This window comes from Notothenia rossii (genome assembly GCF_949606895.1).
Source record: "Notothenia rossii genome assembly, chromosome: 9".
Classification (NCBI taxonomy): domain Eukaryota; kingdom Metazoa; phylum Chordata; class Actinopteri; order Perciformes; family Nototheniidae; genus Notothenia; species Notothenia rossii.
Genome location: NC_136907.1, coordinates 23,208,593 through 23,235,207, shown reverse-complemented (window position 1 = coordinate 23,235,207; position 26,615 = coordinate 23,208,593). Strand labels below are relative to the sequence as shown.

General features: G+C 41.9%; 2 protein-coding genes across 11 annotated transcripts in view; both read right to left on the bottom strand.

Annotated features, from left to right (window-relative positions):
* The window catches only part of zswim7 (zinc finger, SWIM-type containing 7), a 60,944-nt gene extending 56,234 nt beyond the window's left edge, over positions 1-4,710 (bottom strand). For 2 of the 4 annotated variants that reach the window (XM_079651608.1, XM_079651609.1), the window contains exons 1-3: positions 4,528-4,710; positions 3,007-3,028; positions 1,976-2,078 (exon numbers count right to left, since the gene is read on the bottom strand). In XM_079651608.1, the coding sequence (XP_079507734.1) occupies positions 1,976-2,078; positions 3,007-3,028; positions 4,528-4,609 (207 nt within the window). In that variant the 5' untranslated portion in view covers positions 4,610-4,710. The remainder of the gene's footprint in view (positions 1-1,975; positions 2,079-3,006; positions 3,029-4,527) is intronic. The other 2 variants (XM_079651607.1, XM_079651606.1) reach the window with 2 other exon arrangements.
* Positions 4,711-5,779: 1,069 nt separating this feature from the next.
* Positions 5,780-26,615, bottom strand: part of ncor1 (nuclear receptor corepressor 1) — a 69,722-nt gene continuing 48,886 nt past the window's right edge. For 2 of the 7 annotated variants that reach the window (XM_079651573.1, XM_079651574.1), the window contains exons 21-46: positions 26,476-26,599; positions 25,610-25,787; positions 24,634-24,801; positions 22,248-22,414; positions 21,643-21,757; positions 20,947-21,032; positions 20,672-20,840; positions 20,205-20,330; positions 20,035-20,118; positions 19,687-19,937; positions 18,662-18,965; positions 17,967-18,194; positions 17,580-17,768; positions 17,026-17,175; positions 16,230-16,424; positions 15,567-15,702; positions 14,317-15,068; positions 14,027-14,143; positions 12,202-12,341; positions 11,898-12,115; positions 11,656-11,799; positions 10,793-10,938; positions 9,253-9,306; positions 8,964-9,161; positions 8,221-8,397; positions 5,780-8,120 (exon numbers count right to left, since the gene is read on the bottom strand). In XM_079651573.1, coding sequence (XP_079507699.1) covers positions 7,837-8,120; positions 8,221-8,397; positions 8,964-9,161; positions 9,253-9,306; positions 10,793-10,938; positions 11,656-11,799; positions 11,898-12,115; positions 12,202-12,341; positions 14,027-14,143; positions 14,317-15,068; positions 15,567-15,702; positions 16,230-16,424; positions 17,026-17,175; positions 17,580-17,768; positions 17,967-18,194; positions 18,662-18,965; positions 19,687-19,937; positions 20,035-20,118; positions 20,205-20,330; positions 20,672-20,840; positions 20,947-21,032; positions 21,643-21,757; positions 22,248-22,414; positions 24,634-24,801; positions 25,610-25,787; positions 26,476-26,599 — 4,900 coding nt within the window. In that variant the 3' untranslated portion in view covers positions 5,780-7,836. The remainder of the gene's footprint in view (positions 8,121-8,220; positions 8,398-8,963; positions 9,162-9,252; positions 9,307-10,792; positions 10,939-11,655; positions 11,800-11,897; positions 12,116-12,201; positions 12,342-14,026; positions 14,144-14,316; positions 15,069-15,566; positions 15,703-16,229; positions 16,425-17,025; positions 17,176-17,579; positions 17,769-17,966; positions 18,195-18,661; positions 18,966-19,686; positions 19,938-20,034; positions 20,119-20,204; positions 20,331-20,671; positions 20,841-20,946; positions 21,033-21,642; positions 21,758-22,247; positions 22,415-24,633; positions 24,802-25,609; positions 25,788-26,475; positions 26,600-26,615) is intronic. The other 5 variants (XM_079651577.1, XM_079651578.1, XM_079651575.1 and 2 more) reach the window with 4 other exon arrangements.

The window sequence follows — 26,615 nt, the reverse complement described above, 5'->3', positions numbered from 1 at the left end:
AGGGGAAAGCTAAATATTATTGTCATGGCTTAGAGACAGTATTCAAACAGACACTATGTAAACCATAGTCTCACTTAATGCATCACTAACGTTTCAAACAATAAACAGACCTGCTATAATCACAGGAGCAACACTCACTACTGCTAATGCCACACAAAATAAACCAGCAAGATTTATAACAAAGAGAAAGGAGAACGTTATGTGATATATTAGCATGCTGTTGATGTTGTAAAACTTCCCAATGAAGTCATGAGGTGACGCTGGCATTCCCAAAACAAAAGCCTGTACCTACATGACGATGGCAAAGCATCAGGAATGTTTCAGTTGGAATTCTGAGTACTTCAAAAATGCAACCTGACTATTTACTCTCTAATTAAAGTCAACAATGCTTGGTCGTGTAAGACTTAAGCGTTTAAAGTTTGCACTTCAAAACAACAAATGATTGTAATAAAGTGGATTATTTAAAGAGAGGTTCTGTTACGTGTTACAATTATTTGACTTTTTAGAAGATGCCCCTTAATCACTATATTTAGATAATAAGATACATTTGAATTGTGTCTGTAAAGTGAATATGAAGCCATAGCTAGCAGCAAGTTCATCTTAGCATAAAGAGCTAAACAAGAAAAAACAGCTTAGCAAAATCCTCCAAGTTGAAAAAGGTGACAACATATATTATATATATATATATCGTTTTTTTAATGCGTTGAAATACCAAAGCAAACAAACCTTAATTAGCTAAGAACAGTTGGTCGACAACAAAATATACCTACAGCTGTGTGTGAATGGCGGTCAGTGTCTGTATCTGTGAGTCATGTTGAAAGTGAAGTGTTGCAGCAAGTTCACTTTCAATCAATTAATTAAAACCTCAGTTTATACACAGCAAATCACAGACCTAACTGTTCACAATCTAAACATCACAAAGCGCCAATCATATTTGGAAAATCTGACACATGTATCTATACAGTATTAAATATTTCTAATGTGAAAGTTGCTTGTTGGTTGAGTACCAAAAAATTATAAAACGCTTCAGAAACCAACTTGTTCTGGATTTGTTCTCAGAGAAACCAGAGCCACAACCATACGACATAAGTTTGGAGGGGAAAACTATTTTCCAGAACAGAATAATAATGGACAATTGCCTTTCCAGTATATGCTGCTTGACCACTATTGTCAGACAGGCCTTAAGGAAATTAGACTAAATAAAACAGTAAAAACGCCCACAATTGTCTGTCCCAAAAGAACAGAACATGTCTTTTTTTAGTTGCATTGAGCTGTTGTACAGTTCCTTTTATAAATCTGTTTTTGCAAGGGCCTGAAGGAGTTTACAGGAAATGTGGGTCCAAATGACCACAACCTCAGTGGGCTGCCTCTTTGAGGAGAGGGTGACTCAGGTCAAAAATCGCACCCTAGGGATTTACTATCAGGGAGGGAAATCTAAATGTTCTCGATGTCATATCATGATATATCTGGCAATACAAGACCGCAAAACCTTTTTTTCACTATTAATATCCACCCCTGAGTGCTTCTATTATACCATTATAAAGTGTCACATGTTAAATTAGCTTCAATTAGCACACAGTAGTGTCGTGTGTGTTTGTGTGAGGCATACAGGGACTAATGGATGTGCCACAGGTTGAAAACATTAATTGAATGAAGATAACTGACTGATGGGACTTGTTTTTTTATTTTTTATGAAACCATGAATAAAAAGGTTCAAACTAAAAGATCAGCTGCTCAAGTGGGTTTGACAGAGTTCACATTGTCTTTACAGATAGGGCATTCAATCCTGATCATTCCATTGGTTTCATTCAAAGGGATTCATATAATCCTGCTCACATTGCATTTGTAACTAAGGTTGGAACGACTAATATATTATGGTGATGATTTAGTGTAAGGATGCAAACCATTTGATGTGAAGTATATAAACTGCAAGTACAGTTTGAAAAGCTCCAGATTTGACAGAAGCATGACGGACCTGGAAAGCTTTGCGTCCACTGGGAGATGACAGAGAGGTGACTGAGTGCTGGTCAACAAGGTCCAGAGCCTGCAGCGCACACGGCCCGAAAACAAACTTCAGCCTGAAAGAACGAGGAAGAAACACAGACAGATATTTGACATGGCATAAATACAGAAACTGCTGAGTAGAAGTTTGAAATTGTTTTTGTGAACATTGCATCGTGTGTGAGTGTGAGGGCCTGCGGTAGAGCTCCTAATTAAATAAGCATGTTTTAGCAGACCCCGGCTGTGAACTTCAGGCACAGTTAGTAGAAGAACCAGAACCTGCCTCTTCAACAATCACTTCTACCCTGTATCACTGTTGAATCTTCTCACAATGTGAATCTAAGGCGAAGCACTTGCTCATTTATCGTAGAAGACAAACACTATAACAGTTTCTTTAAAGTCCATGCTAGAGATGGAAGAAATTTTTTTATTTAGCTTGAAACCAAACTGAAGCTTTTTTTGTACATTTTTTAAATCTATTTTATAATTATTCATTCTTCCCAGCACCTATTTTCACCCTCTTTCTGAAATGAATGAAACACATATTGTTTTTTTTTTCTTCATATCTTTCTCATGAGGCAGATATGAGACAAACCAGGAAACAAATATAAAAATAGGATTATGTCTGCCAGTGAATGATGAAGAGCCAAAGCTTCCCGACATACAGGATGTGGCCGTGTTGACCCAGACAGTGAGCAACCTTCTCTCTCACTAAGTGAACAACTATGAAAGCCAGGAACATTTCTCTTTAAAGACACAAAGCAGCATCATGACATTGTGTCTCAGTGTTACATCACAAACCCAGACAGTAAAAAAAAGGCCTCTCATCCTCCGCAGTGTGGCTTCTGTACTTAACTTAGATCATTACTCTGATGAGGAAAGATGACTACCGTGAGAAATGAGGAAAAAAACCTGCAAAACAATGTTAGTGATTGTAGGCTGTGTGGTTCATATCTGTGATGGAAGTTAATTGATAATAATGGGAATGATGAAATTGATACTTACGCAATAAGCAGGTCATCAGGTACTGCAAAAGAAAGAAAAATGAAAACATATTTTAAAATGTGTGATCATGATTACTAAAAGAAATTGACAGATTGAAGAGTGATACAACTTCAATTATACTTATTTATCTAGTAGGTGGAATCAGTTTTGAAGACATTCATAAATTCACAATCTTCCTACAGTGTAAGGTAAATATTTGATATTAAAATACATAACACAGAACAGAACCTTAAGACTACATCATATTTTTACATTGTGGTAATGCTACTCGTTAGTATATGTGTTTATGACTCGTGATACAACAATCTAGAGGCCAGACAGTTATGGGTTGGAGTCTACTGACTTTTTCAAAAAATCCGGGTGAAAACGACTGCTGAAATGGTCTTGAGTCTTGTAAAACGGCTGCAGCTTAACTTTTCAAACCTGCATTACTGTTGAGTCCCTGGGCCTGACTTCAGTATACAGATAAACCAACTCTTCATAAAGCCAACGTTTCAGTGGTTCAGTTTGTTTGTCTAATAAATGGACCAAACCCACTGAATAATGGTAACAAAAGCCCAATGAGGCATAGCAGTTGTGTTTTACGACTCAACATAATCCTTTATGGACAATATACACAAAACCTTGTCGTGGGTTTGTTTTGTCATAACCTTCCCATATTTTATGTTGTGTGGCGACAAAAACACTTCGGGGGCAACTGTATGCAACTTGTGTTAAGAAATTGTAATGTTGCGTGACAATTTAGGAATGTGATGAAACGAAAATGTTTGTCATGTGTTGATTCAGACAGTGTCATGTTGTTTATGATAATAAGCTTCTTCTTTTTTTTACAGAAAATAAGGGCATAAATTATGGCATCATTTATTTATTATGCGTCCCAATAAGCCAACATGCAAGAAAGACCTCTAGTTATAACTTATAGAATATATGATGGTTAAATTCCACTTAGCTGCTTCTTTTTCAGGTCATGACTTATTGGGAGACATAAACAAAACAGGAACTTTGTTAATATTAGTAGAACCAACAGAGATTTCTAACAAGCCCATGTCTGTTATTAAATAGGTTTGAACCCTATGGTTCGAACCTTTGAAGTGAACACATACATTTGGAAGTCATTACAGAGGAACACACCTGTACTTTCCTGTTAGTGTTTGCTGTGAGAAAAGCCCTGTTTATTCCTCAGGTGTGTAAGCCTAAACTAGTGTACAGTGACAGAAGTGTGTACCAGCAGCGCCTCCCACAGGCCAAATATTAAACTACATCATACAACAACAGTTAAAATGTAAGAAATGCTGCATGAACGCTACTGTAAAGCACACAACGACAGCTGTTTTTGACTTACTGTAAAGTTAACTAGGGCGTACTAACCAAGGGTAAGTTAACATTAAGTTTGCTTAAATAGTCAAGCGAGTTTGTCACGTTCTGCTATATTAAAGCTAGTAGTGCTACAGCTACGTTTCCACTAAAACTGCCCCCGGGAATAATTGTTTGGTCTATCTCTCTTTACCAGCCTCGTCTTACTTTGGGAAGTTTCCTGGTATGCTTTTTGAATATCTCGGAAAAGCTGTTCAGCAACTGCAGGTAAGAACGAACGCATCTTCATTATGGATGTGCACTTTTCAGACCGTTTCGTTTCAGGAAGTCACCAATTCCGGTAGCCAATAAACTGCGACCAAAATATAACGACATCCGGTTCGAATGTCTGATTTCCCTCCAAAATAAAAGCCAACATACCTCAAGCGTTGTATTTCTTCGGAGACCCTTGAGCTTTTAGGCCTTTCAACGTTTCAAAAAGGACGAAGTAGAGGTCATTTTAAAGTTCCTGCTACTACATAGGCACATTTACTTTTGATTTTAAGAGTAGCCAATACAAGTATTGGGAAAATAGCCTGCTTTAATCCTTAAAATAGTCTCTTTAGGGGCATGTGTATGTGAAGGAAGAGCAAATCCCGGACATACTTTCATGCAAATTCAGGACAATATTTCCAATGCACCGCCAGACTATTGCCATGTTAATATCAGGCTATATATTTTTAAATATAGCAAAGATTTTTAAATATAGCAATATCTTTAAATAATAGCAAAATGTAAGTGTTATTGAGAACACAGATTTCTTGTTTACATGTACATATTCCCTATTGTGTCTATTTAAGTCCCATTTCTTGTTTGTATACTGTCTTGTTGTTTTTATATTGTCTTATTGCGCATTGGCACCTTGAGTTCATATTGTAATTTCGTTGTACTTGTACAATGACAAATTAAAGATCTTATCTTACTTCTCCATTCCACATCTGTTTCGTGGGTCCTGGTGCATGTCACTAACACACTGCAATACTTGAATGGAATAGAACCACAATCAAGTTCATTACTACTATTGCTTTTACTGTCATTATGAATCATAATGTCTGCTGTGATGACTGCTCTATACCAGATTCCAGGAGCTGGCTCACCTAAATGGAAAGCACCTACATATCTTCTGTGAGATCGGCCTATAGTTGTGCATTATCTCATCCACTTTACTGCAGTAATAACGGTATTTTTCTGCATTTGAAGGTGCTCGAATGCGATTAATTGTTTTCTATAACATTTATTTGTTATGAACCGCAACTTGAAATTGCTAAAGACTGTGGTAAAAATGTTTTCGTTTTATATTTCACATCAAAAGGATCCTGAAGAGTTGTGGTACATGTCAGTCAATGACTGTTGTGATTGATCAGGCCATAATCTAAAAAACTAAAATGGTATTGGTTAATTTAATAGATGGCACACCTCACATTTTTCAGTGGTGGAGAACTGATCCACTTTATTTGATTGGTCTGAACTCTTGTAATAGCCTACTAAGAGACATTGTGCGATACAAACATTGCATTTCAACATCATAGGATACACGGGTTTTCAAGTCTCAATTTCAAAAAGACAAACAAAAAAAAGAGTCACCACTGCGAGTTTGTTAGAGAGCTGAAAAGATGCGGCTTCATGTCGGATTTCTTTAAGATTCAAGTTTGTAAACTTTTTTGTCATTGCCTTTGTAAACACATAACATCCCCTCCTTAACAGGATGGATGACGAAGATGTTGAAAAAAAAATTCTGAACATGTGCTATGACAAATGATTCAAGATCAAAATAAAAGGAAAGAAAGGAAAGTTTAGAGCATAATGGATTTGTTAATTGAGCAAAGCTGAAAGACAAAACATGGTAATTTTTCACCATCTGCAACGGAAAGTTACTGCCATTTATGAAATTGACCTATAATAATTCAAAGCTTTATGCCTCGACTGACACAACGAAAGCAGAGATTAAGTGGTCACGGTTTTGAGCCACCATGACGGCAAACATTTAACGGTACCAAACACTTAAAACTGTAACTGTGATGTGTCAACACTACAAAATCATGTACCAGCTACAAGAAAACACAGGAAGTTTCAACATCCAGATTTCTGTGAGTGGTGGGAAAAGGTTAAAGCACATCTTAGTATACTCTTATGCTGGAGGTTGAATAAGTTACACAGCAGGTAGTATGCTTTTTTTTCTTGTCAAAAGCTACAAAGCAAAAAAGTGCAACAATGGTGCAGACCATTCTTTATGTTTGGTTAGTTTTGTCTTTGTGTAATGGAAAGACAATTTACAGAGTTCAGATTTTTGTCAGGACAGTATAAAAAAAAAAAAAAGAGGGACTACAGAAACAAATACAAACATCAAACACCAACATATATCTCTGAGAAAATTAGTTAAAGCTGCCTTCTTTCTCAAGTCACAAGGCATGGCAAAACCTGACTTACTATTTTTTTTACCATGACAACATTTGAGCAGATAATTCTGGACAGGTTGGAAACTGCAGAGAGAGACAGCTAAACACCACGGTCAGCTCTATTGAAAAAAAAGCATTGGCTCACTTTAATTACTCAGACGCAGTCCAGGAGTAGTCATATCTTATCCGGCTAAATTAAGCTTATATCAGACTTTTCACCTTTCTGCTATGACACCAGTGTTCTCAACTTGTTTTGAAGAAATGTCTCTGTCTAGAACGGGGTGAGAAGTTTCCGCTACCATCTGATAGTTACAATCCACGCATCATCTCCACTATGTGGTGAAGATAAAAAAAAAATTGCTGTTTTAATTGTTCATCCGTGTCCACGATGTTCAGGCTCTGGTGGAGCTTGGTGGATGGCGCGCAGGGGTGGGGGGTAGCACTCCATTCGTGGGCAAATACAAACCAAAAGGTCTCTCTCAGCGTTGCTATGGTAAAAATATTAGCGTGGGTGTCAGGTCATGTGGGGCGGACTGGGAGAGACCAACTGTGATACCAAAGATTACACCCTTCCTCTTCCCGTTTAAAGTGGATCAATTTAAAAGCGACATTAAAATAAGAAATAATCAAGTTAAGAAAAACACTGCAAAAGGTTACTCTATTTACATACAATGATTCTTAAAGACAACGTATATCTTTACAGAAATCCCCAAAAATCTGAAATAGTCTCTTATGTTGTTTCTTTTTACATAATAAGTTCTTCATCTTTACTACAGCTCACGTCGTCCACTCGGCCAGGGTTTCATGTCTCCATCAGGCTGGGTGAGTGCTTCCAGAACAAATCCAGTCTCGTTCTGGAGAGCCGTGCCTGTCACTAGCTGCTGCTTCAACTCTTTGCTAACAGCCTGGGGGCGCCATAGCACCAAAAATAAAAAGGACACCACCCCATCCACTTGTCACTCTCACCAGTCAGCGAGGATAGGATAGTTCTGGGAAAGGGGAGAGGGGGGGGGGGCGAAAAGACAAGCCTTAGTGCAGGGAGGGCTCTCTTCTGGTTGTCGGGGCTTGTAGCGAGCGGGGCTCAGTCGTCGCTGTCAGATAGGGTCTCGTATTGCTCTGACAGCAGAGACTGCCACACCCGCTGCTGGGCCACCGGAGCTCCAGCAGGAGGCGGCTGCAGCTGCTGTTGCTGCTGCTGCTGTTGTTGTTGTTGTTGTTGATGTTGTTGATGTTGTTGCTGATGTTGTTGCTGCTGCTGCTGCTGTTGCTGTTGCTGGCTCTGAATGGCGGGGGACGCTATGGAGGTGGGTGGCGTGCTGCTCAGTATGCGCATGGTCAGCGGGTTGTATGGGAACTGCATTGATCCTGGAGATAGATAAGCAGAAGAGAACGTTATTGTTAAATGTTTCTGTCTTTATTTGACCAGGAGACAGTTTCTGTAGATGATATAGGCAGGACAGCTCACCTGTGGATGAGGGTCGGTCGTCCCAGCTCCACTGGGGTTGAGCTTGGGCTTGCCGGTGATAATCTCCCTCGGAGTGGACGGAGGACACTGAGGAGGGACGCTCCCCTCCGGCGTAGGCCTGACCCAGGTTAGGGGACTTGGTTTTCCGGCTGTTGGCTTTGCTCTGCTTCTGCTTCCCTGCAGATTCAAAAACATTTATATATCATCAACATAAAATTCCTTCTTAACTAAAATGTCCCCATCTAAAAATGTTCATAATAAAGTCTGATTGGTATTGAAGTTTATCCGTCTATCCTATTATCGACAAACAATGGTTTCTTAGCACTACCCCCTGTTGATATGACTCAGAATCGCTCATATATATTCACAATAAATTTGAACACTCTGAAAATACTACTTCCTTAAGTGAGTGCCCTGAAAACTAAGATCTATTTTGTCAATGTGGCCTTATGTTATTGTCATTTAGCCTTCATGAGGTCAGTGTAGACACATTCTCATGTAGACAAAAGAGATTGAAAGCACAAATTATTCTCAGATAATATTGAACATTTATAAATGGGCTATATAACATGATTTATTGGGAGATTCTATGTGAAATCAGACCATAGCACCCCTATTAAAGACAAATAGAATTATCCTCGTTTCAAAACAACATTTCATAGCAAGTGCGACAAGTTGTCGACAATTTGGGGTCCCTCGCTGTTGTGAAAATGTTTAATTCTGGGAATGTATTTGGTGCTTACCCATACTGGGAGACGGGTTGGCCTCCTGGCGGACTTCGCTGCCCGCGCTGGGTGTGTTGTTGTTGGCGGCAGACTGACCCCCCTGATGCTCCTCTGGCCTCTCCTCCAGGTTGCCCATCAAGGCTTTGCGGATGATGTCCTCTAGGCCCAGGTTATTGGCCGGGTCACTAAATGAGTTATTCCTTGGGTTGATGCTGCCTACAAAGCAACAACACAACAAAACAGACATTTAGAAACAGAGACATCAACTAGAAAGAACTGTGAAGTGTCAGAGAGTTTCATTACTTACTGGAGCTGGTAACAGCAGGCAAGTTGAAAATCTCTGTGCCTGGTTGAGCATTTCCTGCAAAACAATATTTAGCTTTTAAAAATAGTTTAATGTCTGACATGATGGAGCTACACATGATACAATGAGTGAAGTTGAGTGAAAAATGTAAAGGAATTAGTGAATTAACACAAGTCTTGCATGCACACATATTAACAGTTCATCATCTGATGCATGCAGGTTAGTTTGAAGTAGGGCTGTACCCGAATATCCGAATATCCGTTCGTTGGAGTACTATTCGGGTTTCAATTTCGTTATTTGGATATTCCGCGCTGCACTGCGGCTGCCAAATTTAATTTATTGAAAACTCCAATATCAACGTAAGAGCTTGTGCCTCTTCCGGGGGTTCTAACACTTAACCATAAACGTTATCGTTTACTTTCTTTGTCTTTATATGTAGATATGACTTTTTCTGCATTAATCTCTGTCACGTTGTTTCCATAGCAACTTCCTGTCAACAGCGTTAACTCTCCTTCAAAATAAAAGCATGTCCATACAAAATAGGAAGCCAAGCCAAATTACACTTAAGACATATACAACTGCAACGAAAGTAACAAACACAATGCGATATCCTTTTCAATTTCAAAGAACACAAATTGGATTTTATACATTAACAAATAACTATAAAACAACAATACTGTAGAATAACAAAATGAATGACGTGAATAGAGTGGCAAGTGCCTCCCTTTCCGGTGGACTTCCATGGGACCTTATTTTGGAAAAATCCTGTATTGAAGTCAATGGAGAGAGAAAGATTATCTTTTGATCCCGTTTGAATTGTGCCACGAATTACACATATGATGTTAAAATATAATTTTGCAAATCAAAAAAAAAAAATGTTGTCGTAAAACTGTGAAGTAACACTTTTTTTGTGTGAAGCGCTCAATGAACTACAACTCTGGTCTTGCATACGTCACCAACACCAAGATGGCCGTCACGTTAGCACATTTTACCTCTTTCTTTCAGAATGAAGTGAAAAGTATTAAAAGAGGTGAAAATCACTACAAGTCTGGCCATGTTGAGAGCTGTATATACACAAAAGGAGTTTCAGTGAGTAACACGAGTGTAATGTGTAGCGTTAATGTACGCGACTCTGGGATTTGTAGTCTTTCTAGTTGCGTATTTTTTATAGTCTTATATTTCAACAGTTTTACAACAAACGGAGACTTTTTTGACATGGAAATGATTTTTTAAGATTGACAAACATCATATGTGTAATTCATGGCACAATTCAAACGGGATCGAAAGATAAGTTTTCTCTCTCCATTGACTTCAATACATAATTTTTCAGAAATAAGGTCCCATGGGTCGGAAGTAGATGGGCGTGACTTCGCCACTCTATAAACCGAAATACACGTGTTGAAACGGTTCGCTGCTGATTACCACCCCCCCCCTGCGCGGGTTGAATATTCGCTGCTGATATCTACCGAATATCCGGAGCCCGAAAAATGGTATTCGGGACAGCCCTAGTTTGAAGAGACAGGATAAGAAGACACCCACTTACCAACATCAGAATCACCGACACCAGAGTTGGAGTTCAACTTACGAAAGATCTCCTGCTTCTTGGATTTCACCATAGGCGAGGTGTTTTCAAGCTTGGTGAAGAAGGAAGGCAGATAGCTTACACTTCCCGGAGAGCGCGAGTCATTCCTTAAAACGAGCAAAGGGCAAAGAGTCAAATGGCGGGGAGGGATAACTGAGGTGAAACGCTCTTGGGACAAAGCCCTTTCAACTCGGCTGGGATGTCGAATGAATGCTGACAGGGGGAAGGTGCTGCCTGCTGGCATCCAACAAACAATTTGATTTAAAGTCTAATACAGCCAGGCATCAAATGTCAGGGCCCTAAAAGAAAACTAACTCCAGCAATGTGTTGATCAGGTGCAAAAACGCTGGCTATTTAATCTTCTACAAGTATAGTAGCTGACATTACATTTACATCTCAAAGCATGTAAGTTGCACACTCGTCTACATTTTATTTTAATCAAATTCTAATGATATTTCCATTTTATTTGTGTCAGTTACAATTGTCCTCATTTGGATAATTACTATGTTCTTTTAATTACATTATTTATATAATAATAATAATAATAATAATAATTAATTAATTAAATGTTCTGTCTTTATTATTTGTTATTTTATTTTTATTGAGGAAAAGTGTATTATTATTTGAAAGTAAGCGTGGCAGTACAAAGTGTTGTTCAGCTTTGAAAATGATGCTTCTCAATAAAAACATTTAAACAACTTCGGGTCGGTTACTAAATTCTTAAAATGTTAATAACATTTTAAAAACAGATTCTTTATCAGCTTCAGCTATTGAGATGCACAACAACTTCAAACTATAATGTAAAAACACTTGATATCCCGTACCTGATCTCAGAGTTTTCAGCCTCTCGTCTCTGAGGTGGATGCCCGGCCGCTTCCTGTTTCTCCATAACCTGGTAGCTCTGTGGTGGAGAAATGGGTTCATAGTTCTCCATCTGCCTGCCGCTTCGCTCTGGAGATTTACCGGGCCTAGATAGGGAGCAGAGAGGGACAAACATTAGCCTGATGATGAGGAATAAATCAGACTCGCTGTGATTGTGTTATAGTTAACTCGATGGTCTGTGTACCTCGCTCTGGGCTTGTCAGGGGCATTCTCTGGGGAAACTCTGCTGGTGGATCTCTGGTGGTGAGAGGCCTGGCCCTGATTCTCAGGACTGTAGCGGCTGTGCCCCTTGGCCCGGCCTGAGGAGGACACGGATGGCATTGAGCTCTGGAATGTTGCCGAAGCTGAGGAGGAGACGGGAGGAGGGTCCTGATTCCTAGCGAAGTCCTGGGTGATGATATGCTGCATGACAGGGAGTGACGATAAAACAGTTTAAATCTACATTTTCAGCCTTATTTTATTTTTGTTTATTCTTATGTGTTTCCTACCGAAATGTGGTCTGCCAAGGTCATGAACCGGTGAGTCTTGGGAACCTGGGAGTAGCCTTCACCCTGGGAAGAGGGGGGCTGCTGGGGGGGCTCTGCAGATTGCCGGTAACGACTCATGTCATAGGCCCGCATGCCAGCTGCTGTAGGTTAATATGGGACAGAGAGTCAGGGTGAGGTGTGGATTCATTAAAACAGGGAGGAGCTTAAATGTGTGCCAACAGCCACCGCTCTGCATGAGTTTTCAGGAGACAGGAATAACTTCCACAGGAGTCTCGTGACAAAGTGGGTGAAGTCATTTAAGTTAAGGTATGTTTACTCCACTTGCCAGGCAGCTAAATTGAGCCGTCACATCCAAATCTGTAACATGTCCTCTATGACCTAAAGCCAACACTTAAACTAATAAAAAATGTTATTCAGTATTGCACTGAAAACATGTATTCTGGTGATCCATGTTCTAAGGCTGAAAGTAATTATCTCTTGTGTCTTTATGATTTAAAAACAGGTGTTTTTTCTTTCTTTCCAGGGCAATCTTTCCAAGTTCTGTGAGAATGGTTGGGGCAATGGTTTTGAAGGGATGGTCTGTTTTTGTTGTTGCAATTCTCCCTTTGGCCACAAGCACCAGTACCCCATGGCCGTATCTCATTTCCTCGACTTCCCGACTCCTCGGTCCTCCGGTAGTGAACCGGAAATGAATTTCATTGCGCGATGTTGAAGGACATCTCATTTCTCTAAATGCACATCGAGGACCGAGGATCGAGCAGGCTCTGGAGGAGCTATAATCGAGGATACACTGATGGGTCCTCCACGGCTCCTTCGTAGATGCATTTCCGGGAAAAAATATGTTTCAAAGAGGCGTGACGCACGGCCGGACTATTCTCAGCCAATGACAGCTCTGCATGCATCCCCTGGATATTATTTTATTAACTGCTTTCATCGCGACGTGATGTTTACATAGAGAACAGCTGTGAGGTCCGTGCAGAAAGCAGAGCAGTGTGTATAATATATATCACTCAGTATAACAGGCGTACTCTCTTTATTTGCTTTAGTTTAGTAGATATCTACAAACAAAGAGTCCATATTTTTCTAAAACCATTTAGTGCTTCACATAATAAAATACACAACGGCTGTAGCCTGATTATATGCTTTAGGAGCTGTGTGTGTGTGTGTGCCTGCCTGCCTGCCTGCCTGCCTGCCTGCCTGCCTGCCTGCCTGCCTGCCTGCCTGCCTGCCTGCCTGCCTGCCTGCCTGCCTGCCTGCCTGCCTGCCTGCCTGCCTGCCTGCCTGCCTGCCTGCCTGCCTGCCTGCCTGCCTGCGTGCGTGCGTGTGTGTGTCTTTAATATGACCGTTCAGAGAGGAGTTCTCATTTCTCTAACCGCCTGCTGCTTCCCCTCCTCTCTCCTCCGCTCGCATCTCCTGTGGGCAGGACTAAGACTAAAGTAAAGTCGAGGATAGGAGTCGAGGAGGGGAATCTCAGAAATGAGATACGGCCCATGTTACTCCAAGTGAGACTAAATGCACCAATGTTTACTTCCAGGAGAGACTTAACATCTATACAATGGCACAGGGTGCATCATGATGTGTGAGGCTAACACACAATAATGTACCTTGTTGACTTTCATTTATTATGGCTTAAATGAGTAAAAAAATCATCCAGATGATTTAGAAATGCAAAAATTACCTGATCTTATGTCACATCACAGGAGACAAAACTTTGTATATGAGAAAACGGTTGAACTATTTTCCCTTTATTCCTCTGAGGGCTTCTGTAAAGTAAAATTCTTCTTCCAAAATATGATATGCTCAAATGGAGTTTGTGTGTTCACACCTGCTGCCTGTGGTTGCACTTCCTCTGGTTTCTCCTGTTGGGGTTGGACTGGGGAACTAGCAGGACTGATCACCTCGATGGTTCCTCCGGCGGTGTTGTCGTATCGATTAGATGACACTGCAAGACAAGCATGGACAAAGAGTTACTACTTGTGTGAAGCCAAGGACACAATATGAAGGTTTGATCATGTTCTACTCTAAGAAAAAGATGACATTAAAGATTGACTGATGATGTGATTGTGTTGCAGTGCACCTATGAGCTGTTTGAATAACATCATGTGTAACACTCACAGCTGCTGGAGGAGTCCGAGCTCTGAGAGCCTCGCTCTCTTGAGTCCTTGTCCGAGGCTATCTGCCGCGTGATGATGACGTCAATGAAGTTAGCTGCTGTGATAGTCGTCTTTCCACGAGTCCGAAGCTCCTCTTCGATGCGAGACTTTGACGTTGGAGGGCCCTTATCCTTAGCTCCGGGCCCCTCAGTGTAAGCTGAATGAGGCTTACCCCCTGGCAGAGACATAGCACCGTATGGTGACTGCATGGAGCGCCTCTCTGCCTCGTGCTGCTGCTGCTGCTGCTGCTGCTGCTGCTGATGTTGTTGATGTTGATGCTGCTGCTGCTGCTGCTGCTGCTGCTGCTGCTGCTGCTGCTGTTGCTGTTGTTGTTGTTGATGCTGCTGCTGCTGCTGCTGTTGATGCTGTTGATGCTGTTGATGCTGCTGCTGCTGTTGTTGTTGATGCTGCTGTTGTTGTTGATGCTGCTGTTGTTGTTGATGCTGCTGCTGCTGCTGAAGCTGCTGCTGCAGATGATGCTGCTGTTGTTGCTGCTGCAGATGCTGCTGCTGCTGCTGCTGCTGTTGCTGTTCGGACATGCTGGCTGCTCGCCTCGACATTTCGTCTTCCCGTTCTTGTTTGTTCTCCTTCACCTTGACGACGTCCATCTGAGGGGCGGAGGCTGCAGCGTCCACCAGGGCAGCCAGAGCGTCAGCTGCAGTGCTGTAGCGAGAGCTGCTCTGTGATGCTGCTGTTGCTGCTGCTGTTTGAGGCCTGAAGAGGAAAAAAGAGATAAACGCATCAACTATATTTCATTGTATTAGTATACAGCCTGAAATACAGAAAATATTTAAATCTTTGTGTTTTTATCTTTGTATAACAAATTATACTGAAATTGTATTTTATAGACATTTTGTCCAAAGAAGGCTACAAGAGGACGTTTTTAATGAAATCGGACACTACAATTTGTTTTAAATGCATTTAAATGAATTGTGAAACATACAAAAAATAATAACTTGTTTGTTTTTTTATTTAACAAACTATTACATTATCAAAACAACATTTGCAACAGTTTTAATATTGTAAAATATAATGAAAATGCATTTGTTATGACTGGAATATGATATAAACAAATGTCTTAAAGGACATGTTTGTCCCGTAACGACATAAGAAATGCTTTTAAAAAGGATGCACAATGTGTTTTCATGAGGAAACAGGAGAAGAAGTATAAGTGAGCCAACTTAGATCTAGGGGGAAAAGGTAGAGACTTACATCAGAGCGGTGATGACACTCTTGACCTGGAAGATGCTGGGCCGCTGCTGAACCACCACCTCCTGCGTCCTGAGCGAGGGGGAGGGGGAGTGCAGATAACCTCGACTCCCTGGCCGGCCGGGCTGCTCTGCTCCACCTGAAACACACAAAAACATGGGACATTGCAAAAGTGGGTTTCAATATAAAGTGACAAAAAGCAATCGCTGTCTAACAATTATTATATGCAACACAGTTTTTCATTTAGCAAAGTATATCAGATAAACTAGTATGTTTAGTGTTCAGGGAATGTCACTTTTAATTAGGGTTATTTTGTCTGTGCAAACCAAAGTTGTAGATGAAGTCTTAAATATACTTTTTTCCTATTTTTGTTCTATCCAATTTTTGTTTGATCCTCTGTCATATTGTCTACTTTGATATATTGTCAACCAACTACCCTACTACATAAAAGAAGAGACTTCGAAAAATGTGTAGGTGGACAAAAGAGAGGACATTTATCAGGAACTTTTTTTTGTTAGTGGTCAACTAATGACTAATAACAGAAGTATTTTTATAAATTGGTAAAGTTTTTCTCCAGAGAGTGGATGAAAACATTTTTTTATATTATAAAGGGATATAAAGATGATGATATTGAATTGAGGCTTTCCCAACTTTTAAAAAGCTCACCTCCGCGCATGTATTCGTTGGTTCTCTCCCGTTCCCGTATTTCCCGTTCCCGTATTTCCCGGTCCCTCTCCCTCTCCCGCTGCTCCCTCTCCCTTTCCTTCTCTCGCTCTTTCTCCTGCTGCTCCCGGTCACGCTCCCTCTCCCGCTCCCTCTCCGCACTGGCAGCAACCGCGGCAGCAAGGTGGGCTTGGTGGCCTGAGGACAAAGACAGACACAACAAACACACAGGATTTATCCACACACACTACTTACAAGGTCTCAGCCGGATGGACCAGGATTCCTTTAGATATCTGAACCAAAGGTGTTCCAACAAATCACAACCCTGGTCAAATTCAATCTCAGGAATATTCTTATATTTACCATTTTAGTTAAAACCATGAGTTCAAAAGACCATCCAGGGTTCATTACAGCTTTTCGTTGCATTTACTATGTATGATATAGTTCAAACATCTGAACTGTAATTAAAAACTGTTTAAAGGCATTGTAATAATCTGTACAATGCAATCGCAAATCTATTCGAACCTATAGCTTGTGTGCCCCTAAAAATGATCTATGTAGGAGCATCATTTCTAAAGATTAAAAAGAAAAACACACCGTGCAACAGACCAACAGATTTTTGAGAAATTCCGCCCAGTGAGATAGCAGTAAGACTTGATCTGTCACTGGATAGGCAGAACAAACCTTTGCCAACTCTGTTCAGTGCACTCACACTCGCAGAGGCGTGAGGGAACATGGAGGTCGTGGCGGGGAAGGATAAGGAAACACGTGTAGGGATGGGGAAGGGGGGGGTCCTCACCTGGCGATATGGAGGTTGGGTTGAAAGCTCTAGAAGGGAAAGGGGGCTGAGCTCCGGGGAGGTAGGCGATGCGTTCCAAAGTGGGATTACCTGTTCCCCCAGGGTGAGGTAACAGGATAGTTGGAGGCATCTGGGCTAGATCAATTATCCCTTTTACAGACAGAAGCAAAGGGCCAACGGTGAACAACAAGAACCGATTAATTAATTTTTGAACGTATGAACACCGTATACATTTAGCTTTAACCCGTCACCATCATGTGTTAGTGCTCACAAATACAGATTGATCAGTAAGCAACAGGGCTGCAAAGGGGAGTGGAATAGTGGTGAACTTGTAAGAGGCAACCACTCAGCAAATGGAAATTTAGACTATACCCGATCATGAATTGAGTAGTAGCCGAATCAGTTGCAGCCCCAAAATTAAGAGCAAAATCAGCTAAATTTGACCAGGTCATTTGCTTCTGGGCGTCTGGAAAAGGTAGCCACTACTTCACAGGCACACAGTCGGCATACTACACCCCCCAGGTAAGAGAGGGTCAGCTGGTGGAGGTCCGTACCTCCGGGTCCGGCTACGTAAGGGAGCTGTTCCCGCGGTGACAACCCTCGGGCCATGTCAGGTCGGATGACTTGCATCTGCTGGGAAGTGATATAATCATTGAGGATCGTCTGCCGTGTGTTCTCCATGGTGTACAGCTGGTACGTGTTGTGGTAGCCGGTTGGAGACGGCTGCCTGGGGAACATGAATGCTGTAGCAGACGAAGAAAAAAAAAAAAAAGAAAAAAAAAAATATGAACAGAAGGCCTCACAGATACTGATCGTGACTGCTGATGCCAATAGCTGAAAACAAACCCTGACCATGTAGTGCCTATGAATTAGAGTCTGAGTTGTTCAACCCAGAATCCAAACTGTTATATTTTTGTTTAAAAGGTTTTGAAATACTGTACCAGGATCGAGCACTCTGTGGAAGGCCATGGTGGGGTCCAGGTGTGGAGGCAGGTGTGCTCGGTACATTTCTCCAGGAACAATGTGCCGGTGCTGGGGGTCGAAGGGGCTGTGAGAGCCCACAGGGTCACCGCCCGTCACTGGAGACTTGGAAGGGATATTTTCCCTCTGTGTCGGGGTCATAGCATTCTTTCTTTCATGTGCAGCAGATTTCGCAGAGCTCATAACACCTTTGTGGGAAAGAGAGGAACACACACGGCTCTTCTCGTAAGTAAAAGATTGGTTGCACGACAACTTAGTGAATACAGTATAGGGAGGTCATTTAGAGGGCCAACCTTGGAGTTGGCATTGCTCTGGTTCCCTTGTAAAAGGACATTTCCATTGGATAACACATTTTTGTGGAAAATACATTTAGTTTTAAAGGAAACATTTTGTATTCTTACACATTTTGTTGGATAAACTTCTCAAATTAATTGGGATTTTTTAAGCATACTTTTAATATCAATACCCTCAGCACTGTGTGCATATTAGTTTGTACTCCTAATATTGTTATTTTATAAAAATGATGACCTAGGTATGCAAGATAAATGTCTAATTCAACTTAATCCAACAATATAATATATCATTTTGGACATGTAATGATTGGCTGGGAACCAGAAGTTCAATAGTTTGTGATTAAAATAGTTATGAAACCTACCCTCGGGTGTACGTCCCATCATGGGTGATCCTCTGGACCCAGGGTTGGTGCTGTAATTGACGGGGGTCCTGCGAGCGTTGGCATCCTCGTACATGCTTGGGCTGAGCTGAGACTTGTTAGCCTCCTGGTGGGTGGATCGCAGGACAGAGGTGGAGTTGAGCACAGATTGGCGGACCACCTTGCCCTCCTCGTATTTGGCTCTTTCCATGGCATCGAGTTGGGGCATGTTGTGGGGAAGCTTATTGGGACTGGTGATCAGGGACTTGACGTTGTGCTTGATGGTCGACTGGTTGTGAGGGTGAATCTGGTAAATGACAGCAACAGCAAGTTAGTCATTAATTTATAACTAATAGGACTTTGTATGTTTGTTGAATAAGCATATTCAAAATCATAAAGGTAAAATAAAGCCCAATAAAAAAGCCATTAATGTTCACTGAACAGATCTAAAGAATGTAGGGCTGCACAATTAATAAAATATTTATCTCAATCCCAATTTTGGTTTCTAATAATGAAATAAACATGATCAAATTCCTGACTTTTAAATGTGTGCTTCATTCATAGAAAACGCAGCTGAATATCTATTTAAGTGCTTCCTAAACTAAAAAGCCAGCCACCAGGGAGCGATAGAGATGCTTTGGCTTAAATTTCTAGGGAGCAGCCATTCTGTGCTAGGCTTGCTAGCGGTGTTCTGGCATATGCCTGAATGCTTTTATTAAGTACGCTGTCACGTAGGCTATCAGTGCCCATGAATTAATAAAAAAAAACTGATTTGTAAAGTGTGTTATTAATGCTACACGAACACTGAAAACAAAACAAGAGTAAGTCTCTTTCGTATTATCATGGAACGAGAGTTTACCGAGAGGACTTTGTCATAGGGTTTATTTCCAGAAGTATTTCATATTTAAACCCCATGTTTTTTTATGGAACCCGATAAAGTTCTTGAGGGAATCGAAATAATTATGATTATTGTGCAGCCCTGAAAGAATAGCAAGAATAAATGTTGTCCACAAAGAAAATGGTCTTACCTGGGACATGGAGCCCTCCATACCCCTCCTGTCTGACATTTCGGGGGTCTTGCAGACATCCTGGCCGGACTGCTCTTGCCTGGGGATTTCGTGAATGGAGCGTCCCAACTCTTTGATGGTGTTGACTCCCTCATAGGGCTTGCCCTTGCCAATTCCCCCTTCAAAGGAGCGGATGGGAGGGCTCTCACGCTTTATCTGCTTTCCATATTTCATGGCATCTTCATAAGTCTCTGCAGCCGTTCTAGGTGTTCCTGGAAAGATTTGAGAAGTATTTTAGCCTTATCCTAATTTACGATGCTACTGAATAAAACACTATATTAATGTTGAATGCTTTAAAAATTAGCTTACCTTGCATGATGGATCCAGTCATCATTGGTCTTTCCTTAGAATCTCCATGTTGACCTTCTCTTGGCAAGGCTCTGCTAATCAACCCTGAAACAAACGAGCAAAGTCAGTATCCCAATACAAGACAAGAAAAACAGTAAAAAAGGTTTTACTCATTAACACTCAAAATGTACCCTCGAATGGAGCTCCTTCCCTGCAAGGGTGTCCCCTGCCCAAGGGTCCCTCCATCATGTCGTAAGTGCGTTTCAGCTCAAGGGCTGTCCTGGGACTGCGGGTGTTTTCCCTTGGGTTCTTGATAGCTTTTGGGCACAAAAATACATGTTGTAGTTTATGTGCAAAGTAAAGGAATACTCAACAATTATTTGATGTATCAATAATAAAAGATAGGAAAGCATTGAAAGGCAAGTGAGAAAAACAGATTCTGGTGATTCATTGGTAGGTGAAATGTTGGTTGTTGTCAAGTTGCTTTTTATCATTCTCTACTCTAAACAGAAAGAAATGAAAATATTTTACAAAAATAAATCTGTGCTGAAGTCATAAACACAGGAGAAAAGACTATTTGGATCAGAGATGGTAAATACATCACCACCACATATTCTTTCTCACTGGAACTCTCAAGGCTTCCATACTAAGCAATTACCATCATAGGAGAGGATGTGACCACTCTTCCCTTCATAGATGACATGACCTTTAGACAGCTGGTCTCCCCTGGCCTTGTCTGGGTTGCTCATGTCCTCTGTGGCCAACTTTGTGATGGTGCCCTTCAGGAGGTCAGCAGCCATGATGGGCTGGGAAAGGGCTGGCGTGCCCTATTGTGTAGAAAAGAGGGAAATTGTTATGAAAAATAAAAAGCAAACACACATCAAATATATGGGAAAATCTAACAATTATCTGACCACTTCAACCATTTATTACCTGAGTTATGGACCCTCTCTTAGCCAGACCCTCACCCATCTTTGCTGGGTTGCCCCTGCCGTCCTGCATGGATGGAACTGCAGCTCCTGGAGGATTACAAAGCAGAAGAAAAAAAAGAATTAAGTCATGCATGGTTAGTGAATATCATAGGAATAACTGTTATAAGATTTGAATTCAAAAACATTACTTATAAACAAAAGTACTGAAATCGATCAAGTTATCATACAAAAATGCTTGCTTTACCAAGATGTTGTGATGAGGAGGAAAAAAAACGTTACGGCCATAAACATATATTAGTCTCTTAGGTGTTATTTAACTAAGTTAGGTGGAGACTTACGGCTCGTCCACACAGCGGCGTGCGTTGAAGCTTGCCGGCAGGGGGGGCTGAAACTCGACCAACAACCAATCACATGAATCTCCCGCCCCGGACACACAAGCACGCGGTTTGTTGGCTAGAGCTTGTACTGGCATATGATTCGATTGGCTGACGCTTCCGCCGAAGCTTCAAAAGTTGAACATTGCTCAACTTTTGCAGCGAGCAACGCTTTTGAAGCTACGCTTCGCTCCCACAATGCAGTTCGGTGAATGGGCAGAAGCGTTGAAGCTTCAACGCACGCCGCTGTGTGGACGGGCCGTTAATGTCTAAAGCTGCATAATGAGCATACTCTTAGTAATGTGCAGTGTGTGTAGTCCTACCAGGTTTGTTAGGATCCTGCTGCCGAGGCAGACCTAAAGAGATGGAGCCCACTGCGCTCTTAGTCCCCTCCGGACCGTAGACAGCATGGGACGGCAGGTATGTGCCGGGAGTTCCCTGGAAAAGCAGGAACAGAGAACACATTTTAAAGACAAGTCAGGTGTCCAACCCATATGTCTTAATTCTAAGAGACAGCTCACATGATGTTGCTGAATAAAAGGTGCATTGTGGAGTTCTAATAAATGGGTTGAATTTCATAAAACCTTTGCAAAACCGAAAATAAAAAGAAGTATTTTTAGCATTGTTTATATTCATCATAACATGCTGGCTATGTCTTTCTTCCTTATCTCTACTTGCGCATTACAACATATCTTATCGTGTTACAGCCACCTGTAGAACATAGGAATAGTGTAAAACCGTTGGCTGGAATGTGTACTGCATCCCTCCGATACACATGTGCGTCACCCGCTCAGCGAAAGTCAAAAACTCACCAAGGAACCTTTCGCAGTTGGCCCTCAGTGTGATGTGAATGTCAGTGGTGTGGAATACTAAGAGTAGGGTTACTCCACTTGCTCCAACAGGCAATCAATCCTCTTTAATGTCTTACCTGAGATATGGAGCCTCCTTGGATGAAGGAGGGCTTGTCGGTGGGCTTGGTGGTTGGAATGAGTGGAGGAGGAGAGGGAATGTTCGGAGGTCGACTGGGTCTGCTGAACGTCACGCGGACTCCGTCTGCTATGCTCTGGACCAGCTGGTTGGGGGCCGGGTGGAGGACTGAGGGGACAAAAGTAATCAGAGACGACTGGTCAACATCTGAGCATTAGAAACAGCAGTATAAAAAACGTCTTACATACAAAATGAATCACAAAAACAACTGCAACCTAGATTGGTCCTCTAAATGTTCCTGTCTGCCAAACACCACAACATCAACACACCCAACATCAGGGTTCCATTAAGCACCATCTCCCTTTCAAAGAGTGCCTGATGAAATATTCAGCTTAATTCTGACAGTCTCCAGTGAGTGTTGACGTAAGCATTGAAGACCCCAGTTAATAGACTATCCTCAACTTGATGTAACCTTGGCTCATGGCTGCTGTACCGTCTCCTGGGAAAGCCGAGGAGATAAAATGGTTCGAAGCATAAAAACAAACAAACACAAGACCGAGAGTAACCTCGATGCAGGGAGCGCGCCTCATGCTCTGCACTTTAAAAAATAAGAAATGGCTGTGTGAAAGCATCTCCAACAGAGCATGGACGTCATCTTCCTGCTGACTCATGCAGGGACATACGAGAAAACTAATTTATAAATCCTTTTCGCAGGGAGACTTTGTGTCTAACATTAACATTCATGCTTCAATTTACCATTCACCAAAGTTGTCAGGGCAACCGGAATATGTAGAGCACATGCTAGTTCTTGCTTTAAAGGAGAAAAAAACATATTCCAATGAGGATTGATTTACAAAACTCTAGTAAACACATGGTGGTACTTTTAATTTGTAGCAGTCACATGTGAATGTACGAATGAAAACACATTGGGTTCATGACAGAGGTTGTGGGAATACATAAGTTATGGATTTAATCAATGCTAGCAAAAATGGTACTTCCTCTGGTCTTATTAGTGTTGGAAATGTGAATCACACCAGGGTTTAAAAGTTAATGAATGTTTCCAGACAGATAAGGTAACGAGATGTTAAACTGCACAAAAGAAGAAAGAAAGAAAACTGATGATGATGGCAACTTTTGACTGGCAGTGATTCACCCACCATCTTGGCCTCTTTTTGCGACAAGAATGTAGGACAGAGGCCAAGATTAGGGGGGAAAGAAGTGTGCTTGTGTTTCCTCTCCACTGGTGGACAGACCAAAAATATCTGACTCATGCACTGACGTTTTCGCTGCAGTTATAAAATTCCCGAACTTCTGTCTGGCCTGTGATTATACCAGAAAGAGCTGGCTCATGCTTGTTGGATTGCTACTGTATGGTACACGTGTACAAGCATTCTTCAGAGGTTGTGCTGAGAAACAGGCTATGCGTGGCCTCAAAAGCATGTAGCCATGATGCTACCTAGAAAATGCATTATTCATCAACAAACCAAAAATCCCAACAAACCCCGACTTATGAGGGGATTCAAATCACAGTCCTCCTCTGCCACAACTTCAAATGCCGACAATCAAGAAATTATAATGACAGGCATGTTCATCTAAACCAGCGGTGGGCAACCTTTTTGATATGAAATGCCATTTTAAAAAAAAATCTGATTAGTGTGCCGACCTTCGTGAACTGTCAACGGGGGGTGGGGTGGGGGAGCCTCGCTGCGGGGAAGCTGTGGACCTCTGTCGCCTGTCAGTGCAACTTACATTATGCCGTTTGAACACATTTAGATAGATAAAGACCGAACCCTTTCGTCAACGGCCCGCTGGCGACCGGCTCGGTTCACTGACGACCGGACGCACTGTGATTCTCCAGAACACACAGTTGGCCAGTCTGCCCCTGTGTAGCATATTATTTTCGATGACAGATGAGCAGATCGCCACTGGGCTTTCAACTAGAGACACAGCCACGCAAAACAGCCCCTTATGGGTACTGCAATGTGTGAAGTGCGCTACACCCCTGGTAGTTTCACCATGAAGGAAAGCAGCAGAAAGTCGACTGGAGTTAAAGAGAGCGGGGCCTATAAGTTATCCTTCTGTGCTGCGTTGCGTGCATGGCTTCCTTCTGCAGGGGGAGACGCGCTCTGCCTGCGGTCTCATTCAGGATCCGAAAATACAATTTAAATATTTGTGCACACTTATTCCTAGTGTGCCACTGGTTACGGTCCCGCGTGCCAATAGTGGCACGCGTGCCTAGGGTTGCAGACCCCTGATCTAAACTATGGATGTCAATACATCGCAAATTAAAATATAAAATTGTAGTCAAGTATGTGCCTCCAAGGCTAGTTGGTATCAGCAAGGGAAGGGAGAGGGCAAGAAGGCAGGGAAGGAGGTGTGCTTTTTACCTGGTGGCACACTGTAGCGGGAGGCATTGGGGGCGTTGGGGTCAGGCTGGGGTGAGGCTCTGCTCATCTCCCTGGGGGAGAGTCTGTAGGGAGAGCCTGGCCGACCAGAGTGCATCTCCTGTTCCAGAGCCAGCTTCATTTCATAAGGCATGTAGGGTAAGGGCTTACCTACAGTTCACAGGCATAAGGACAGAGGGAAGACAGCCACTATTAAAACAAGAAACTCCCTGCCGGTGAGCATAGAGCTGACCCTGCACAAATAACACGACCACTGACTGACACAAATAACACGACCACTGACTGACTGACACACACACACACACACACACACACACACACACACACACACACACACACACACACACACACACACACACACACACACACACACACACACACACACACACACACACACACACACACACACACACACACACACACACACACACACACACACACACACACACACACACACACACACACACACACACACACACACACACACACACACACACATCTCGGTGTCAGAGCTCAGCAGCTTACTGGCAGCTGCTCTGCTCCACTAAAAGGTGCTAAAAGGCTTTTCAAAAATGACTAATGTAGACTACCAAGCGACTTTAGCACTTTCCTTTCCTAAAAGCCTCAAATATGTCAGCACCAGAAGCAACAAGTGTCCTAAACTGACATGCTCAAGTCCCACAACTTCTAAAAAAAACACACCAAAGTCCCCTTCATCAGCCAGAGGAATTTCAAAAAAGAGAATCAAAGCAGATCTCTACATCACATGTTAAACAGGGTCAGCTAACTTCTTGTCTAGGCTTCAACTGAACCGCATTAGTCCAGACCACCATGCCCTTTTTTCAAAGTGAACGAAAATGAACACCCCCTAGAAATAGTCCACTGCCAGCAGCGGGAGGAGGCTGAAGAAGCGATGAACATGAAGGAAGAGAGAGGAGGATAGTTTTTGTTCTCATACCATCTCTGTCTATAACAGTGGGGCTGCGGGTGTTGAAGGGCGGTCTTCGCTCCAGGTCTCCGTGATCCTGCCGCTGCTTCTCTTCCTGGTGCGCTGAATCGTGTACTGCTTTGATCTGGTGCTGCAACATGGCAAAGCCACTCATTGGCACACCACCGGGGCCATAAGAACCAGGCATCTACACAAGTTTAGGAAGAAAATATCCAGATAAGGTGGAATTCAAGATAAGAATAAGTGAGATATTGTCACGTTGGCAGTTTGCATGAGCACTGATGCATTGTATAGAGGCCGCCGAACAAACTTAAGAACTACTTTCACCACGCATCTTGAAACTTCTGCTTTAAGACAATTTAAATGTTATACTTGTATTAAATCTTGGTAGGTAGAAATATAAAGGCTGACACTGTAAGCAAACCCCAATACTAACATGATTTATGTATCAGGGGTAGCTTTAATAGAGTCAAATTCAAGGTACGTAAACCAAAAATGGCCATGCACTTAGTGCTTTTATCATTAAATCCAAATTGTTACTATATTGCAATTCAGAAAAATTGTGAAAATGTTTACAAAACTCCTGCTTGGGAGTCACCAGAAAACAAAAAGCGACAGGTTTTTAAACATTTCAAACAGTATAAGATTTGTGGTTTCTTTGATTGTGTAGATTAAACTATATTATGCAAAAAACGTGTGTATATTCAAATTCCAGCATATTACTAACCTCGATCACATAACTGTTCAAATTGAGCAATTTATTTTTCATTGTTATGAATTTGTATAAAAAACCTTTCATAATGACTTACACATGAAATGTGGGCATGCTCTAACCTGTGCCCGTGAAAATGGATAAACCAGAAACTGTGACTCACCATAGGTGGGATGGCAGCTGCCCTCTTCTGCATCTGCTGGATGTTGAGTTGGGCTTGCTGGGGTGAAGACACCAGCACCGAGCCCTGAGGGTTGAGCATCGAAGGCTTTTCCATGGAGAACATTCTGCAGAGGCACAAAG